Genomic DNA, 20612 nt, shown 5'->3' with positions numbered 1-20612 from the left:
CAAATGCAGTTTGTGTTGCAATAGTGGGTAAAATTCCATAACAGCTACTCCAACTAACAAATCCAAAAACTCCTTTTGTCATAATTTCTTTTCTTCATTAATTAATTGATTGATTAACAGACTATAATATTAATTTGCTCGTTTGATTTTTTTTTTTAAGAAAATAATACATGCGCAATTATGAAAATAAAAAGAACACAAGAATTGGTTACTTGATTCGTTTACAGGAGACTGAACATCTGAGGCCGATGCCAGATGAGGGATTTTTTTTCACTATAAGTAATTAATTGAGCCCTAAATCCTAAGCTCGTAGAAAAATCTTCTGAGCCAGAAAACGGATTAATGATATGAATTCAAAATTGAACTCTACTATTCAGTACCTTCAGATCGACTTCATACTCTAAGAAAAATGTTTACAAATTGTTACTTATGAGATGCTATGATTTTATTTTATTTTTTTATATAGTAAATTTAGTTAATCATCTTAGAAGAAAATTAAAAAGAGTGTAATTAGTAGTTAATCACAGATCCACTGATTGTAATTTTAGTCGACGAAATTAATATCTTTAATGGACGTGAAAAACGGGAGTGAATAAAATAGAGAATTGGAAGAAGAAAAAATAAAGTTTAAGTTGGCATATGTTTAGACTATTCTAGGATTCTCATAGTTGCATGTCTTTTTCCTTAAACCCCACCACTACTCTATCTATATAGCTAAATTCTCATGTATGGGAGTTGAACTGCAGTTCGGATTTTTTTTATTTTTTTTAATAAATTAATAGTTAAATTAAAAAAATTTAAAGATCAACGTTACAGCCTACAGTTAATCCAAGACATTTAGAGGGTGTTTGGCTAAGATTATTTTAAAGAGTTTATAAGTTCTTAAACAATTTATAAGTTATTTTAAAAGCTTATAAGCTTAGAAAACACCCGCCTCTTAGTCTTAGACATTAATCATTCTGTCGTTAGACCAACATACCCACACGAATTAGCCCTCGCTGATTATGAGCGAAAAATTACCTTGTTTGGTCGGCTATATATAAATTGCGGTTTATTCCAAATGCTATATGTATCAAATTAAGACAAGATATATATTTGGTGATGATCGATACTAATAGTGTGTTATAGTAACTCGAATACTATGATAAGAACTTTTATGAAAATGACTAAAATAATACTTTTGCTATTGTTTTATAGTTATAAATATGTGTTTTATTTTATTGACTCACAATATAAATTAGGTATATTAGCATGTAAATACTCGAATTTTTCTTATTTTATGGTTTTGCGCCATAACTTTAAAATCTGCTTATAAATATCTAAATTTTGTATTCTTTCTGATTTTGCACCCGACGAATTTTTATCCTTAAATCGTTGCCGACATACATGACAGCCGAATTGACATTCCAAATCATACAATTACATATTCTAGATCTCACATTGACAATAAAATTATCTATTTCATTATGCACTTCAAATTTTTCCTTCAATTCAGCCGCCTTGTCAGCAACGATTTGAGGGTAAAAATTCGTTGGTTGCAAAATCAGAAAGAATACAAAGTTCAGGTATTTATAGGCAGATTTTAAAATTGGGATGCAAAACTAGAAAATGGAAAAAGTTCGAGTATTTTTAGGCCAATACCCCTATAAATTATGATGTTTAATAAAATTAATTAAAACATAAGATGAAAGAATTCAATCTCGTGCGTGGAGATAAGAGTCAAGGAATGTAACACACGCGAAAAGGAATAATAAAATAAAATAAAATAAGGTTCAGAAAAAGACGAAGGCAACCAAGATTCAGAAAATTCAATATTTGATTCAAGCTTTCCCACACAAAGTCCAACTATAATAATCCCATCCTGATCGGAAAAAGAATTGAAATAATAAAATTCTGTCGTAGTATGATGAGCACGAAATGTTGAAGAATATAAATTTGTGGTTCGATATTACTCGAAATTCCATTGAATGGCTCAAGCCATTTCCCTCTCCATCACCACCGCCTTCATCCTCTTCAACTCAAAGCCACTCCAAAAAAGCCATGAATTTCTTCGAGTTCCCACTCTTCAACGATGAGAATCACGACGAAGAGGGAGAAAGTTACGTGTACGAGACGATCCAGTGTTTGCCGCTTCTCAGCAGGTTCGCGGCGGAGAAGAAGGAGGTGAAGGAAGAGGAAGACGACGGGAGATTGAATGAGAATGTGGCGGTGGCTCTGCACATAGGGTTGCCTGATATAGGAGAGATTGATGTTGATCGCGACGACGAGGAAGAGGAGGAGGAGGAGGAATATTCGATGAAGACGAAGACGAAGACGCAGATGAAGATGAAGATGAAGATGAAGAGCTCTTCTAATGGTGAGAGGAGATTTTGGATCCCAACTCCAGCACAGATTCTTGTTGGGCCCATGCAGTTTTCTTGCAACATCTGCAGCAAGACCTTCAATAGATACAATAACATGCAGGTATATATGCTTAATTAATTACTACTACTGGAATTTATTCACAAGTAATAATGTTATGAGGTAATTAAAATTATATTCATGAATCTTTAATGTTTAGGTTTGTTCAATTTGTCGTAACATGTATAAGGGTTTTTGAAGCTATATATGAGTAGGATCAATTAATATATCTCAGAATAATACATACATATTGCATTTTTATTTCTAAAAGATGTATAATTAATATCTAAAATAACATGTCTTTGATCATTTACTAATATATGAATTTATAGTATGTTAATTAATTTGCAGGTCGTCTTCCTTTTTTAAACTGCATTTGGAGTACTTTCGATATATAGATAATTTCTCATCAAATACGGAAATAGTATTGATATAATGTTGTCTGTGATTGGATATATGCTCGAAGAATGAATTCCAATCATTATTTTGTACACCTAGACCATCTGCATATATATTTTTAGCTATATGCTATAGCAAAATCAATCGAGGCACTTAAGTTATAAAGTGATATCAATATTGATTGACATGTAATATCTATTGCTCCATCTCTTTGTACATTAGTGTACACATCATGTCACCATTCCCATTGTCCACACAAACACTTCTTGGAGACCATACATTTTTATTTTTACATTTAATTAACGGATCAAAAAAAAATATGAGTACTTATTTAATAGACGCAGGGAGTAATATATATGCACATTCTTGAATATATAATTATAAACAAGTTGGAAATTTCTATCTCACATGATCTCGTGTTTCACGTGTGCGTGTGTTAGCCAAGTGATAGAAGATTAATGATCAAGACCTGAGGTCCTGGGTTCGAGTCATCTGTCGCACAATCTTTAGATTTCTTTATTTACTTATGTGATCTCGTGTTTCACTTCATGATCAATATTCCTGCAGATGCACATGTGGGGCCACGGGTCGGAGTTCCGGAAGGGGCCGGAGTCCCTGCGGGGGACGCAGCCGGCGGCAATGCTGCGGCTGCCGTGCTACTGCTGCGCGGCGGGGTGCAAGAACAACGTGAACCACCCGCGCGCGAAGCCGCTCAAGGACTTCCGCACGCTGCAGACGCACTACAAGCGCAAGCACGGCGCGAAGCCGTTCGCGTGCCGCAAGTCGTGCGGCAAGTCCTTCGCCGTGAAGGGCGACTGGCGCACGCACGAGAAGAACTGCGGCAAGCTCTGGTACTGCACCTGCGGCTCCGACTTCAAGCACAAGAGGTCCCTCAAGGACCACATCAGGTCCTTCGGCAAGGGCCACGCGCCCCACCCTTCTCTCCACGCCTTCGACGCCGCCTGCTCCGACGACGACCTCACCGCCTAGCCGGGCCCTCGTGTCGTCGCCGTGTGTCGTGTTTTAATTTTGTAGTTTTTATTTTTATTTTTATTGTATGGTGTTTGTTGCGAGTGCTCGGCAGCAAAACATTCTCTCGCCCGCGTGTGATTAGTTCGGTTGCATGCACGAGGCGGAATGAGGGGAGCGGTTTGCTGCTGAGCACTCGTTTGTTCGTGTCGTGTTCGTGTTCGCGTTTTTCATTTCATAAGGAGATCTTCTACAAGTTGTGAAGCTGATGAATTTTTTTTTCCTTGGTATTTGTGGGAGGAAATTTGCCAGCTTCAAACTATGTTGATGTTGTAATCTTGCCTTTTTTTATAAAAAAATTAAGTTCATGTTTTGTTGCGTTGCTAGACATATATATGTACCAAATATATCTAAATCCATTAAATGAGTTCATACATATAGATGTAAGATAAATATATACTTATATTGTAACTTATTAAGCTTTAAATAGGTAAAATTATAGAGTGTATATATTTCTCTAGCTAGTTTCTAGATTATCAATTTTATGCTCCATACATATATCTATCTACTTGTTGAAGTAGTGGTAGAAGCAATTATTGTTTCTGTGTGTATTTCTCAGTTCATAAATATGCAAGTCGCAGTGGTGCAGTGTATATATGAGTCAGCAATGTGAATTATATATTGTGACAGCCATAATTTAAATGAAATTGGTCAACAAGATAAGCACCTAGAAAAAAGTTAATGATGATCGAGTTGAAATTATGAGCAACATATCATGGCTGTTTTTTTTTCTTTTTCCAATATTGAGAGCAAATTAAGGTAAGTTGGAGTAGTTGTGAAAAAGTTAATGGTCCAAATTGGATGACTCCCTAAATCACAGGCGATCAGCTGCTTCTGCTCATCGAATTTAATTATATTTGAGAAATAAAATTAAGAACTTTGCAGTAAACTGTTTTTGAAGTCTTTCCCACAAAGACACGATTCCCATTACGTGACATGAATTTGGTTTAAGTGTGAACCAAAAATGCCACGACTTTGACAAAAAAAATGAAGTGGAAGTTATTTGGTTGAAACCTTGTGAATGGGAATTTTTCTTTACAAAAACTACTTTAAGACTCCTTTTTTTAATTTATTATTTTTTTTATCAGAAAAAAGAGCAAATGGTATTAAGAAAAAGCTGGTACCAGAGATACCACAATCAGTAGCTACAAAGAGCAAATTTAGTATCAATTATTAATAATACTATTAGGGGCATTTACTTTGCATGCTTGATTACAAGCATGATTGAGTATTTTTATCCTTAAGAATAGGATATCTCTAATCTCATTCTCATCCTTTGAAATAAGAATCAAGCAAAACTAACTTGAATGATAAAAATAATTAAGGGCCTTGGGATATCCTAAAGTTTCAATCCATAAAAGTAAACAAAATATTAGTCTTACTATTTCTATCTATGAAGCCTAATCCTTCAAAGTAAACGCAATACTATTATAAGAATTTGTATGTAAGATCATTTGCTTGGATGCCCCGGATTGACGATACATGTAGTTTAAGAGGTATTTAATCTTCCTAATTGAATCGTGTGTTGGGGTCCCGAAGGGTTGACTGAACAAGTGTAGGGGGAATACACTTGTAGGCTATTTTACGCAAAACAAAACAGACTCACAAAATTTCAGTTTAGAAAATGGTTGTAGACTGATACTGAAATGACTTCAGTAATTTGATATCAGTTGAGCATTGGGCCTTAACTAATATCCACGTAAGGCTTCAGTCTAGAGTTTGTAAACAGAGTTGAGTTGTCAATCTAACTGACTATCAGATGTATGATCAGTTAAACTAACAGCTCAGCAGCGGAATTTAAACTTAGTGCGAATAGCCTTTAGAAAAAGTTTGCAAAACAAAACAAACTCACAATTGTCACTTGCAAAATCCTTAGTTACATTTTTCAGTTAGTCCAGTTCAGTTGAAAACAGATTTAGCACACATAAAAGAATAACTGAAAGCAGATAAATAACACAAGGATTTTTACGTGGTTCGGAAACAACATTCCTACTCCACGGCCAGATGATTAGTTTGACAAACACTCTGGGCTAATGCTTATAGGTGCACAGCAAACCTACCAACACCACTTTGATGTTGGATTTCTCGCTCACTCTTAGCACGCTTGGACACACTCGCGCCCTGTCAGCGCTTCGCTAAGATCTCTGGAGTCAAAACCCTGGTCTGAACTCCCGCTTGGCTTACTGGGTGCCAATGAACGTAACTGTTTAGTTTATCTGATACTAAACAACCACTGAGTTCGGTCTCAGTCTCGAACTCGATTACAATCGCTCTTCTCACTATAAAGAAAAGGTTATGTAAGTAACCAACTAGGATTACTGAGATCATATTCTTGTTCAAGATCCTAGGAAATTTGGTTTAAAGGTATTTAAAATATATTTGGCTATTTTCTCACAGGTTGTGACACATGGGAACAGGCCCTATGCCTCTAGAGATGAGTATAACAGTGTTGATTTTCCAGTGGAATATACAAATGCAAAGTTTTTCTTAATCAAGTCAGATAGCGAGGATGATGTGCGCAAGAGTATTAAGTATAAGATGTGGTCATGCAGTCCCTATGGAAACAAGAAGCTTAATGCTGCATATGAAGATGCCAAGAGAGTGGCTGCTACAGACTCAATTGGCTGCCCCATCTTCCTCTTCTTTTCTGTTAATGCGAGTGGCCGCCTATGGTGTTGCAGGAAGAGAGTCCGGCGACGCGTTTAGAGGCTGTACGGGCTTTATGTCTTATGCATGAGCCTTAGTAGGAGCTAAGTATTTATTTTCCTTCTTAGTAAATTACGGCATCCAGATATTATTATTGTTAATTGGTGTTACGGTGTGACAAAGTATTTTACTCTGCGGCCTCTTGGAGGATTACCAATCTATTTCAGTTTCTTTTCTTGTTATTCTGTCTTCTCTGCTTCACTCCGCTGATTAGCTTACAATTAATGGATTGAACATGTGTTTAGATGAGGTTCCTGCTACTCTTTTTTTTTTTTTTTTTTTGGCCTTTTGGCTTTATCTTTGCAGAAATTATATCCATGACAAAAAGTTACGTTTATGTTGTCTTAGATTGGTCTCATTTTGTGTTGAAAGGACCGGTTACTTGAGAATAAATTTACATTCACTACAAGCAAAACGCAAATAGACAACGGACAAAACCCGTTGTCTATTAGAAAATCAATTGTTGTAAATGAAGGTATTGTCTATTGGAGGGCGGTCATAGACAACGAACGAAAAACCGTTGTCTATTCTCTGATAGACAACGATCCGAAAACCGTTGTCTATTCTAATATAGACAACAATTTTTAAAACTGTTGTCTATGACCGCAATTTTTTTAATATAGACGACGATTTCATTGACCGTTGTCTATTTATTGATAGACCACACTTTTCCTGCTTGTTGTCTTTTCTTATGTTACAATATTTTTTTTAATTTATTTATATTTCCTGATTTTTTAAATATATATTTACCAATACTAAAAACTCATAATAGAAAACTAAAAATACATATATTAATACTAAAAATCCATACATTCATTCAAACATTATTCATTAAATATTACATTCAAACAAATTTCATCCAACATTACATATTAGATCCAAGCTGGAAATTTATATGCCCAGAGATCCAGGTCATAGCTGGAAATTTACATGCCGAGAGATCCAGGTCAGAGCAGGAAATTTACATGCTGAGAGATCCAGGTCAGATGCAGGGCTGGAGTTCCACCGTATTACTCAGCCCCGAGAAATCGTAACAGGACTGGAATCCCCCATACATGTCAACCTCCGGTAGTATTTTGCCCGACTTTCCCAGCAATTCTCTTCTGCACCTGAGCCCTACTTGATATTTCAGTACTGTCATGCCCTTGTGCAAAATATCAAACAAGATTACCAGAGATTAGTAAATGAAATGAGCAGAATTTTAATAGGAAAAAGATCGAAAGATGGAAGTCTTCCCATCAAACTAGGTTGCATCATGGTTGCATCTCCTAATTGAAATACAATCCAAAAGTTCCAACTTAGAGCAAAAACAACAAACACTGCACAATTTGAAGCCTAAACAAATGGGCATAATACTATCATGCTTTTTTGCTGCCTACGAAAATTATAACTTAATCAAAACTATGTGACTACTCAGTGAGGCTCAAATGCCATAGTTCCACGACAACTTCAAAAATTCCAAACAAGTTTAGTACTGTCATGTCATGTTTATGGTTTGAAACTCTCTCGTTGTCTTTCATGCAAACTAACTTGAATGATAGCAGTAAAGTTATTAAAATGAACTATGCAAGATCCACAGCCAGCTGTGATTATATCCCATACAAACTGCAATCAGACTACTCTACATGGCAGATATGATACCTGCAAATACATCCCAGTCTTGAGTTTGATGTGAATTCGGTTGTCGTTATTTCTTTCCAAGTAAAAAGCACTCTGCATATAACTGAACTACCCTCAACTTGGCAGGTGATCACCTACATTTCAATCCAGCCATAATAAGATGAAATAGGTGTTGTAGCTTCTTCAGTTCTATTGACATTACAGTTAAGGCAGTTCTAATGATTTTGCAGAGGAGAAACATGTCAGCATTTGAATACTTCTTCAATTTAACACATTCACAAATGAGAAATACACTCTTTCATGCTCAAATAAAGGCGGACAAGTTTTGGATGTATAGAACAGTTTTACTTTGTCAACCGCAACGGCCCCTCTCCCACCATTGTCAGCGGAAACGTATTTGTTTCCACTCACTGATTTCAGTTGGACCTCTGTTCCATCCTACAATGCAACCACCAAAAACCTTTAACAGGTATGCACACTCAACACACGCGCACAGAAGAAACCTGAAACCCCATTTGCAGAGAGCTATCTCCATCAACAAGATAAACCCCAATTCTTTCAATTCTTGAATAATGCACAAAAGCCATGTTCTACAATTAAAGTGTTGGGACATAACTGCTCACCCAAAAATCATCATAAAGTTGCTGACTATCAAATGCTCTTCCTGGCAGCAACTGCTCGCATCCAAAACTACGAGCAAAACGTCATTTAAAAACACAATAATAGACGAACAAATTAAATCATGGAGTAATTTGAAACTCGATATTGACGAGTTTGTAAGCTTGGACCATTATATTACACCATGAGTAAGGAGAAGCTTCATTCATTGTTCTGCCAAAACTCTGAGGTCTTGAATATATCAGATTTTCCCAGTTCATTTAAAACCACTACAGCAGCCTACCAACAAATTTTCAAGGTATTTACTGAGCTCAATATGCTATATCTCATAATGCATATTCTCCATCTAAGCATGATAGACAAACATTACCATTGCATAATCAATTTATTTCCATCAAAACCAACAACAACCTATGACTTTCACACGAGCTAAATGCAGTGAGGAATTCCTTGATACAGTAGCAAGAGTTTAGTGCTTAGTGCTATTTATTGCATAACAATTATAGAAAAATGGAAACTGCACAGTAGAGCTATAGATTAACTTAGCTTTGGGAGGAGGGAAGGCCGACAGCCCTGTTTAGCCGAGCTGGGACGAAGATGACGATGGCAGCTCTTGCTGCCTCGGCGGAGTCCGAGAAAAACAGCAACGGCGTGGCTCGAACACGGCGACACCACCGGAGCGGAAGCGGCGGCGATTAGTCCGTTACAGGAGAGAGAGGAGCAGCCGGCTTTGACTTCAGACTTCGTGTGTAGAGAGATGGAGGACGCCGATTCGCAGGTATTCCACACGCGGCGGCAACGGCCGAACTGAATCGGCAGGAGAAGAGCTAGGGCTCGATCTGGAAGGGGAAGAATTAAGGCTCAATTTTGAGCGGCCTCCCCTAAATTTGAGAGACAGCAGCAGCGACTCTGTGCGCGGCGGTGGCGGCGTTTTCAGGCGGAGCAACGTCGGCCTTGGGGCGACAACGTCGCCTGAGATTTCGGAACCACGGCGGCGACGATTTCAGATTTAAGAAGAAGAGTTAGGGCAGGGGAAGAGGCGACGCCGGATCGATTGAGGCAAAGGGAGAAGGGGCGGCGCCGACGAATCGCCTAGCGCCGCAGAGAGAAGAGGCGCAAAGGAGGTTTACGGGAACAGCGGCGGAGGCAGCGTGTCTCTCCAGGGAATAGCGGCGGAGGAGGTTTACAGCGGCAGGCATTGGAAGTGCAATTTTGTAGAAAAGTTAGGGTTTGAATTAAGTTAGGGTTTGAATTAATTTTGTAGAATAATTTTGTATGTTGATGGTAAAATCTGATATGTAATTAAAATTTCTTTTTTTATTAAATCTGGTATGGTAATAGACAACAACATTGAAAATCGTTGTCTATTCTCTAATAGACAATAGTTCTCCAAAAGTGTTGTCTATGACCGCACTAAATAGACAACGGTTTTTGAAAAACCGTTGTCTATAGTTATAATAGACAACGAGGAATGCCGTTGTCTATAATTATATTAGACAACAAGTTTTGAAGCATGCTGTCTATATTATGTTGTCTATATTATGTTGTCTATGAGCTCAATTCTTGTAGTGATTGTTATTTTAACATTTATAAGTGACATAAGTTTTAATAAATGTTAGATAAAAGTGTATGTGAATGAAAAAGAGGTTTCACTTTATAAAAAGTGGATTTTAAATTAGTGGTTGTTGAAATAAGATTTTATTAAAAAGAAAAGAAACAACAACGGAAAACCAAAAACCCTTGAAAGCACAAAGCTGCAGACTAAGGGCCGAGCCTCGTTAAAACCTCATAACAGCTGAGGAAAAAGAGTACTCGTCCAGGACCAAGGTTGACAGAGCTGAGTTAGGAGGTCTCAAGGATTCCGGCCGAACCATTACCCTTAGGCCTCCCGGCTCACAACCGATCCAGAACCAAGAGAAAAAAACCAAAAAATCAAGCGAAACGAGTAAAAAAGGGAATAGAAACATCCTCCTGGACAAAATCATTTAAACCAGCAATGGCATGAGGCCAAAAACCCTAAATTAGTGGTATAATATTTAAAATGCTATTAATCTCAACAAATTTCATCAATTATTATTATTATTATTATTATTATTATTATTATTGGATAATAAAAATATCCCTTTGAGCATAATCTTGCTTGGAATTATGAAACACCACATTTGACTTTTAAGCATCATCTTGTCTAAAACTTAAATATCATAACTAACTTGTAACTTGTGACCATAATCTCATATGGTGTTTGCAAGCTATACTTAAGTTATAAGAATCATCTTATCAATTTAGAGCGGTGATCAATTGTGAAAAACTCAATAATCTGCAAGTCATTTCGTATTTTAGTGATTCGTTTTACCATGTCATATGGTGTGCATGGTTTTATTTAATTTGTTACACTACAAAGAAAATAATCTATGAGTCATTTCATTATTAGTGATTTTTCAAACTGGTTTTTTGCTGTCCACTAGAAAGAATATATCTCAGCATGCATTTCGAAAAATAAAAGGCCTTGTTTGAGGGGATACAATTGTGGAAAGCAAAGAAACACAAGTGAGATTAGTTTGATCAGTAATTAACTCAAGGTTGAATATATGGTATATGGTATGACAAGTTTAGAAAATTTCAAGTTATAAAAGGCTGAACAGAAGTTATACATAATGTAGAACTTAATAACAACTTTTTCAGTTAGACTCCACCTAAGTTCAGAACTTGTACAATACTCCATCAATTCATCGGCAATAAATTCCCAAACATTCATTGGAAAAACTGAAGAGCTAATGCATACAGAATGTGAAGCAAGAAATTAAACAGCAAGATGATTTTTGGGAGAGTGAAGAGAAGGGATTGAGATGAGTGGGCGGCGGTGGCCGATATTGCACGAAGAGGGTGTTTGGCTGAGCTTATAAGCTCCTCAAAACAGTTAGACTAGATGCATTGTTGCTTCTCTTTTTATCTAGCTACTGAAGAATATCCTTATAGGAAATGGCAAGGTAACATCACTAGGTACATAACATAAGTGATAGGAAACATATCAAATGAAAATAATATTACCTGAGAAGCATATATCGTTACGGAAAGAAATTTACAACAATCAGTAATTAGCCAGTACCAACACTGCCATCTTTGAACAATATCCTCAAAGTAAATTACATGGCACTGAGATAAAATTACCTCTACGTCGGAGCTCTTTCATCATACGTTTCTTTTATTTATAGGGCTTGTAGGCATCAATTCCGACATGGACTCCCATGTCACTGTGAACTGTTCAGATCACTCTACGTGCCTTCATAACTTTATCACGCCTAAAGCCGAACGCCGTGTGATGCAAATCCGCCTTCATGAAAAGGCTTACCGCGCTGTAGAAATAATCGTAGCAGTCCATTCCGCTTTTTACACCGTGCTTGTCCCCAGGGGCGTAGCCAGGGGGCTAGAGCCCCCCAAATTTTGAAAAAAAAAAAATTATAATATGTCTAAAAATGTTGTTATTATTATTATTATTATATTTGTATTTTAGTAAAAAAAATGTCTAAAATGTATTGAATGCCCCCAAAAAAATTTATAGTAAATGTTGAACTATATTATCTATGAAAATGTTGTTATTATTATTATTATATTTGTATTTTAATAAAAAATGTCTAAATGTATTGAATGCCCCCAAAAAAAATTTTAGTAAATGTTTTGAACTATATTATCTATGAAAATGTTGTTATTATTATTATTATTATATTTGTATTTTAGTAAAAAATGTCTAAAATGTATTGAATGCCCACAAAAAAAAATTTAGTAAATGTTTTGAACTATATTATCTATAAAAATGTTGTTATTATTATTATTATATTTGTATTTTGGTAAAAAATGTCTAAAATGTATTGAATGCCCCCAAAAAAAAATTCCCGGGCCCCCGTAACAGTTCAGCCCCCCCAAAAAAAATTCTGGCTCCGCCACTGCTTGTCCCACTGCTCCTGCTAAACGCCTATTTTCTATAAACTCACATGTTCGTGGGGCCACAGACCATGGATCGTGAAATATTCACGATCTCGGTCCCATTGGACACATAAAATCATATCGCGATAAAACACTATAAATACAAAAGAAAAAAAAAAGATTAATTTATTAACATAAAAAAAAGTAAAGATTAATTTATTAACATAAAAAAAAGTAACAAAATTTATTTTACTTAAAAATAAAATTCGTCGAATGTACCATATCTAAAGCCCTGGTCGGGTGGAAACTGGTAACGGGCATGCGGCTGCGCCATGCTGTAAATGAACAACAAAAATATAAATTAATAAAAAGACAAATATTAAAATAATCAATTTGTTTAACTAAAAATTAAATCTTAACCACCAAAATAATAATATATTAATTATAGACATTCTCATGGGTCATGGCCCAAACAAATAGCCCAATAATAATAATAGAAAAATGAGAAATTCTATTTGTAGCCCCTATTTTGCTCCTTATAACCCCTTAATTAAATAAATAATAATAGTATTACTATTTTATCCTTATAGCATGGGTCGGGCCAGATAGGCCCGGTTTTAAGTGCACGATTAACAAGGTTTTGAGTATTTCTTGTCTAGGGTGATCTTTTCTTGTATTAATTCAATACTTAATTGTGGATGAGGAATGATCAAAATTAACTTATTGTAAATGGGGAATGATCAATATTACAAAATAAATTATGTGTGATGAACTTTTGGTAATGTACGTACGTCTATATGAATGTAATAAAAGTGTTTCTCCTCAAAAAATAAATAAATAAAACTATTCATTTTATCGATAAAATTTGTCGAAGCTAGGAATTTCCATATTGATTGCCAAGGTATTCTCTCAAAACAGAAATATTCAGAAACTGCAAACACAACCTCAAAAGTTGAAATACTAACAAATATCAGCTCAAAAAATATCTAGCTCTCGTTTCGCCACAGCGTTTCAGTAAGTTGTCACACCTCTAAAACTTTATCCGATGATCCCCCGCCTACAACAGCAGAATAACTAGAGCCATGAGGCACTGAGATAAAATTACCTCTACGGTCGGCCATGATTCGGAGCTCTTTCATCATATGTTTCTTTTATTTATAGGGCTTGTAGGCATCAATTCCGACATGGACTCCCATGTCACTGTGAACTGTTCAGATCACTCTACGTGCCTTCATAACTTTATCACGCCTAAAGCCGAACGCCGTGTGATGCAAATCCGCCTTCATGAAAAGGCTTACCGCGCTGTAGAAATAATCGTAGCAGTCCATTCCGCTTTTTACACCGTGCTTGTCCCACTGCTCCTGCCAAAAGCGTAGATTGTTTCGACGTTGTATATCTGGCCAATATGCATTCAACATATCTCATTAGCCTAAAAATTAAACAAAAAATTTAATTAAAAAAATATAAAGAATAAAGTAACATTCAAAATTGAAATTTATATATACCACGTAAATTTTATGTCTCCGTCTCGGAGATTGCCGCCTACTCACATGTCCGTGGGCCCACAGACCATGGATCGTGAAATATTCACGATCTCGGTCCCATTGGACACATAAAATTATATCGCAATAAAACACTATAAATACAAAAAAAAAAAGATTAATTTATTAACATAAAAAAGTAACAAAATTTATTTTACTTAAAAATAAAATTCGTCGAATGTACCATATCTAAAGCCCTGGCCGGGTGGAAACTGGTAACAGGCATGCGGCTGCGCCATGCTGTAAATGAACAACAAAAATATAAATTAATAAAAAGACAAATATTAAAATAATCAATTTGTTTAACTAAAAATTAAATCTTAACCACCAAAATAATAATATATTAATTATAGACATTCTCATGGGTCATGGCCCAAACAAATAGCCCAATAATAATAATAGAAAAATGAGAAATTCTATTTGTAGCCCCTATTTTGCTCCTTATAACCCCTTAATTAAATAAATAATAGTATTACTATTTTATCCTTATAGCATGGGTCGGGCCAGATAGGCCCGGTTTTAAGTGCACGATTAATAAGGTTTTGAGTATTTCTTGTCTAGGATGATCTTTTCTTGTATTAATTCAATACTTAATTGTGGATGAGGAATGATCAAAATTAACTTATTGTAAATGAGGAATGATCAATATTACAAAATAAATTATGTGTGATGAACTTTTGGTAATGTACGTACCTCTATACGAATGTAATAAAAGTGTTTCTCCTCAAAAAATAAATAAATAAAACTATTCATTTTATCGACCATTGAATATATAGAAATGATAATCAGAGACTGCTTCTGAATTTCCTTATACTAGGGGCAGTTCGTTTCAGAAGAGATACGAGGTGATATTTAGCCATAAAAAGTAGTAGCATACATTATTCAATTAATAAATCTATGCAACTACATTGTGGCCACACACACTAATATAATAAGGACAATCTTGATTTATTTAATTTATTTTTTTAAATAAAAATAGGATTTAGTTATTTTATTATATTCTCTACATTATACTTATTTTTTTTAATTTTTTTTGCATTTTTTATTTTTAATTTATTTTTTAATAAAAATAAAAAAGTTACCAAAAAATTACAGAAAATAGCTATTATGTAGAGAATATGATAAAATAACTAAATCTTATTTTTATTTTAAAAAATAAATTAAATAAATTAAATTATTTTCTACTTAGATAAATTGTGGGTGGTCACATTGTGGCTGTTTAGCATTACTCTTCAATTTCATGATATTTTCCTACTGTTACAATATTTGTATCTAGCTTTCCATCATCTCTCCGCCAGAAAGTGATTTTGTCTTGTAGCTTGAAATAGAAAGATATTCATCTGCTTTAAATCTTCACCTCTTAAGATTTTAAGAGATCATTGAAATTTGTTTTCCTAGAATCGGAGTTGGAACTAATAATTTACTAACATGAAAAAAGTAGCGATTCAGTCCCTCTTGCATGAAAAGTCTAAGCGCTGTAGAAGTACTTATAGCCCTCCTGTCAGCCAATGGCACCGTGTTTGTTCCACTGTCTCTGCCAAAAGTCTACATTATTTGAAGATAGAAAATTTGGCCAATATCAATTCAACAGAGTCCGCAAAGGATCTCCACGGGGAATCTCTCTACCCTAAAAATTAAACAAAAAATTTAATTAAAAAAATATAAAGAATAATTAAATTATAGTAACATTCAAATTTGAATTTTGTATACAACATTAAAGCCACGTTTGCGAGTTTGGCTAGTCACATGCCGCTGGGGCCACAGGCCGTAGATTGTGAAAAATCCACGACGTCGGTCCCATTGGACACATAATATCACGTCGAAATAAACACTATAAATACAAAAAAAAAAGATTAATTTACTAACATAAAAAAAAGTAGCGATTCAGTCACTCCGGCATGAAAAGGCTAACGGCGGTGTAGAAGTACTCATAGCCCTCCTGTTGGCTAACGGCATCGTGCTTGTTCAACTGCCTCTGCCAAAAGTCTGCATTATTTGCCGATAGAAAATTTGACCAATATCAATTCAACAGAGTCTGCAAACGATCTCCACGGGCAATCTCTCTACCCTAAAAATTAAACAAAAAATTTAATTAAAAAAATATAAAGAATAATTAAATTATAGTAACATTCAAATTTGAAATTTATATACCACGTTAAAGCAACGTCTGCGAGTTCGGCTTGTCAAATACCGCTGGGGCCATAGGCCGTGGATTGTGAAACATCCACGACGTCGGTCCCATTGGACACATAATATCATGTCGAAATAAAACACTACAAATACAAATACAAAATAAAAATAAAAAATTTACTAACATAAAAAAAAGTAGCAATTCAGTCCCTCCTGCATGAAAAGGCTAACGGAGCTGTAGAAGTACTCATAGCCCTCCTGTCGGCTAACGGCACCGTGCTTGTTCCACTGCCTCTGCCAAAAGTCTGCATTATTTGAAGATAGAAAATTTGGTCAATATCAATTCAACAGAGTCCGCAAAGGATCTTCACGGGGAATCTTTTTACCCTAATAATTAATCAAAAAATTTAATTAAAAAAATATAAAGAATTATTAAATTATAGTAACATTCAAATTTGAAATTTATATACCACATTAAAGCTACGTCTGCGAGTTCAGCTAGTCACATGTCGCTGGGGCCACAGGCCGTGGATTGTGAAACATCCACGACGTCGGTCCCATTGGACACATAATATCATGTCAAATAAAACACTATAAATACAAAAAAAAAAAGATTAATTTACTAACATAAAAAAAAGTAGCGATTCAGTCCCTTTTGCATGAAAAGTCTAACAGAGCTTTAGAAGTACTCATAGCCCTCCAGTCGGCTAACGGCACCGTGCTTGTTCCACTACCTCTCCCAAAAGTCTACATTGTTTGAAGATATAAAATTTGGCCAATATCAATTCAACAGAGTCCGCAAACCATCTCCACGGGTAATCTATCTACCCTAAAAATTAAATAAAAAATTTAATTAAAAAAATATAAAGAATAATTAAATTATAGTTAGATTCAAATTTGAAATTTATATACTACGTTAAAGCTACGTCTTCGAGTTCAGCTAGTCACATGCCGCTGAGGCCACAGGCTGTGGATTATGAAACATCCACGACGTCGGTCCCATTTGACACATAATATCATGTCGAAATGAAACAATATAAATACAAAAAAAAATTAATTTAGCAACATAAAAAAAGTAGCGATTCAGTCCCGCCTGCATGAAAAGTCTAACGGCGCAGTGGAAGTACTCATAGCCCTTCTGTCGGCTAACGGCACCGTGCTTGTTCCACTGCTTCTGCCAAAAGTCTACATTGTTTGAAGATAGCAGATTTGGCCAATATCTATTCAACAGAGTCCGCAAAGGATCTCCACGGGGAATCTCCCTACCCTAAAAATTAAACAAAAAATTTAATTGAAAAAATATGAAGAATAATTAAATTATAATAACATTCAAATTTGAAATTTATATACCACGTTAAAGCTACGTCTCCGAGTTCGACTAGTCACATGCCGCTAGGCAAGCTACGTCTCCGAGTTCGACTAGTCACATGCCGCTAGGCCGTGGATTGTGAAACATCCACGACGTCGGTCCCATTGGACACATAATATCATGTCGAAATGAAACATTATAAATACAAAATAAGAGAGATTAATTTACTAACATAAAAAAAATAGCGATTCAGTCCCGCCTGCAGGAAACGACACTGTAGAAGTACTCATAGTCCTCTTGTCAGTTAACGGCGTCGTGCTTGTTCCACTGCCTCTGCCAAAAGTCTACATTGTTTGAAGATAGAAAATTTGGCCAATATCAATTCAACAGACTACATTGTTTGAAGATAGAAAATTTGGCCAATATCAATTCAACAGAGTCCGCAAAGGATCTCCACGGGAAATCTCTCCACCCTAAAAACTAAACAAAAAATAAATTATAGTTAGATTCAAATTTGAAATTTATATACTACGTTAAAGCTACGTTTGCGAGTTTGGCTAGTCACATGCTGCTAGGGACACAGGCCGTGGATTGTGAAACATCCACGACGTCTGACCCATTGGACACATAATATCATGTCGAAATAAAACACTATAAATACAAAAAAAAAGAGATTAATTTACTAACATAAAAAAAGTTGATTCAGTCCCTCCTACATGAAAAGTCTAACTGCGCTGTAGAAGTACTCATAGCCCTCCTGTCGGCTAACGGCAACGTGCTTGTTCCACTGCCTCTCCCAAGACTCTACATTGTTTGAAGATAGAAAATTTGACCAATATCAATTGAACAGAGTCCGCAAAGGATCTCTACGGGGAATCTCTCTACCCTAAAAATTAATCAAAAAAATTGATTAAAAAATATAAAGATTAATTAAATTGTTGTTAGATTCAAATTTGAAATTTATATACTACGTTAAAGCTACGTCTGCGAGTTCGCTAGTCACATGCCGCTGGGGCCACAAGCCGTGGATTGTGTAACCTCCACGACGTTGGTTAATTTTTTTTATTTCTCTTGGCACTTATGACACTAATTAGGGCTGGGAATCGGGTCGGGATCGGGTACCTGATCCAGAATAAGCCTAAAACCCTATACCCGATTAAAAAATCGGGTACCCGACACGGGTATTCGGGGACCCTAAATTACTAGGTCAAAATTGTATTTTTCAAAGTCAAACTGTGAATTAGGGTACTAGGGTACCCGAATTTCCCGATTTAGCTTAATAGGGTATTAGGGTACCCGAAATACCCGATTTTAAAGTCAAATTTGATTTCAGTTTTTTTAATTAAATTAATTAAATAATTTTAAAATGTATATAATTAAAAATTCAGGTATTTCGGGTATAACTCGATACCCGATTTTTTTCCACCCTAAATACCTGATCCCAAACCCGGTCCCTAATTTTTCGGGTATAGGGTACCTGATATCCGATTTTTTTGGGTCGGGTAATCGGGTACCCTATACCCGAACCCTATCTTCCCACCCCTAGCACTAATAGTGCCATAAGTGTCTAACCCGATCCGGCACGCGACCCGCGTGCCTGATCCCACCTAGTCCGCCTCATTAAGGGCAAAAACGTCCGAAATCAATAAAAATGGCCAAATTTTATGTTTTTTTCAATGAGTGGCCATAAATTGTGTTTTATGTTTCATTTTGGCTACTTCAAAACTTTGATGGATAAATTTATCCATGGAAAATCATGGATAACACAAATTTATGTCTTTAAATGTCTCATTCCTTTTCCAACATTTGACACAAACAGAGATGCTCACCATTTTTTCTTCCTTATTTTCACTTCAAGAATGGATAATATTATCACACCAAAATGGAGGGATAATATTATCCATCCTTGAGGTGAAAATAAGGAAGGAAAAATGGTGAGCATCTCTTTTTTGTGTCAAATGTTGGAAAATGAAGAAAATATTTAAAGGCATAAATTTGTGTTTTCCATCATTTTTCATGGATAAATTTATCCTTCAAAGTAAACGCCTATAGATTTTTAGAAATGAAAAATTTGCATGGAATTAAAATGTTGGGCTTTTGATCTATATATATTCTTAGGATTTTATTAATTTCAAGTTTGGGTCAACTAAAAATGTTGAATTTTTAGTGGCCAATGGGTGATACTTTTTATACAGTCTTTAATTTTCTGAAATAGTCCAATATTAAAAAATATATACACATTATTAATTTAATATAGAGGCTACTGGGTTAAAATAGTACATTTTGCAATATAATTATTATTTTCTTAAATTAGGAAACTAAGAAAAATAAGGGTTAATAGATTCACTCATTCCTAATGATTTTACTGTTGGGCCTTATTTAGTGTTGAGCAGAATTCTGGACCCTTGAGATGGACCGAAATATTTATTACTATTGAAGCCCATACCTTTTTTTTTCTATATTTTGTTAATTAATTAGTGATAGTGTGATCCTATACACAGCATTCATTTTTGTTTCTCTCTTTATAGTAATGATTAAAGTAATTCTTTCATTCCCATTTAGTTAGGCCCATGGAAAATAATTTTTTTATTACATTAGAGCATCTTTATTAGATCTACCTCATTTTCAGAAATCAGCTGGCCAAATAAATTATACTAAGATAATTTGATCTGGCTTAATTTTATATAAACAGTTTTCGATATATAAGATAATACAATTATCACAATGTTTAGGTGTTTAATAAGGTACTTGAATCAAGATCGCATGAATGTTTTATCAAATGCTAAATAAAACATTATTTATTTTATAGGGAGAAATGAGCAATGGGTGGTGTATATATGCAACATACAAAATTCATTGTTTTTTTAAGGTTATTATTTACCTAATCTGTTACAAATTGTTTGAATGTCTCAAGGTTGTTCAAAAATGGGCCTCCGCTG

General features: G+C 35.2%; 1 protein-coding gene and 1 long non-coding RNA gene across 2 annotated transcripts; one reads left to right on the top strand and one right to left on the bottom strand.

The window, feature by feature from the left end:
• Window positions 1–1803: 1803 nt before the first annotated feature.
• On the top strand, window positions 1804–4141 carry LOC131000197 (zinc finger protein WIP3-like). Its single transcript, XM_057925980.1, has 2 exons — window positions 1804–2463; window positions 3367–4141. Exons 1-2 carry the CDS (start codon window positions 1918–1920, stop codon window positions 3787–3789), a joined length of 969 nt encoding a protein of 322 aa, XP_057781963.1. The 5' UTR covers window positions 1804–1917; the 3' UTR covers window positions 3790–4141.
• A 3164-nt stretch (window positions 4142–7305) lies between these two features.
• Window positions 7306–10021, bottom strand: LOC131000196 (uncharacterized). Its single transcript, XR_009093682.1, has 4 exons — window positions 8778–10021; window positions 8503–8592; window positions 8176–8288; window positions 7306–7678 (listed from the first exon to the last, which is right to left on the bottom strand). It is a non-coding gene; the product is annotated as an uncharacterized LOC131000196 (long non-coding RNA).
• Between the last annotated feature and the right edge of the window lie 10591 nt (window positions 10022–20612).

The sequence above is a fragment of the Salvia miltiorrhiza genome, chromosome 8, assembly GCF_028751815.1.
Source record: "Salvia miltiorrhiza cultivar Shanhuang (shh) chromosome 8, IMPLAD_Smil_shh, whole genome shotgun sequence".
Classification (NCBI taxonomy): Eukaryota; Viridiplantae; Streptophyta; class Magnoliopsida; order Lamiales; family Lamiaceae; genus Salvia; species Salvia miltiorrhiza.
The sequence above is the reverse complement of the archived record's forward strand: the minus strand, read 5'-3'. Positions and strand labels throughout refer to the sequence as shown.

Coding starts and splice junctions, on each gene's coding strand:
- LOC131000197 (XM_057925980.1), top strand. CDS start 1,918: ATGTTGAAGAATATAAATTTGTGGTTCGATATTACTCGAAATTCCATT. Junction 2,464..3,366: donor ATAGATACAATAACATGCAG/GTATATATGCTT, acceptor ATATTCCTGCAG/ATGCACATGTGGGGCCACGG.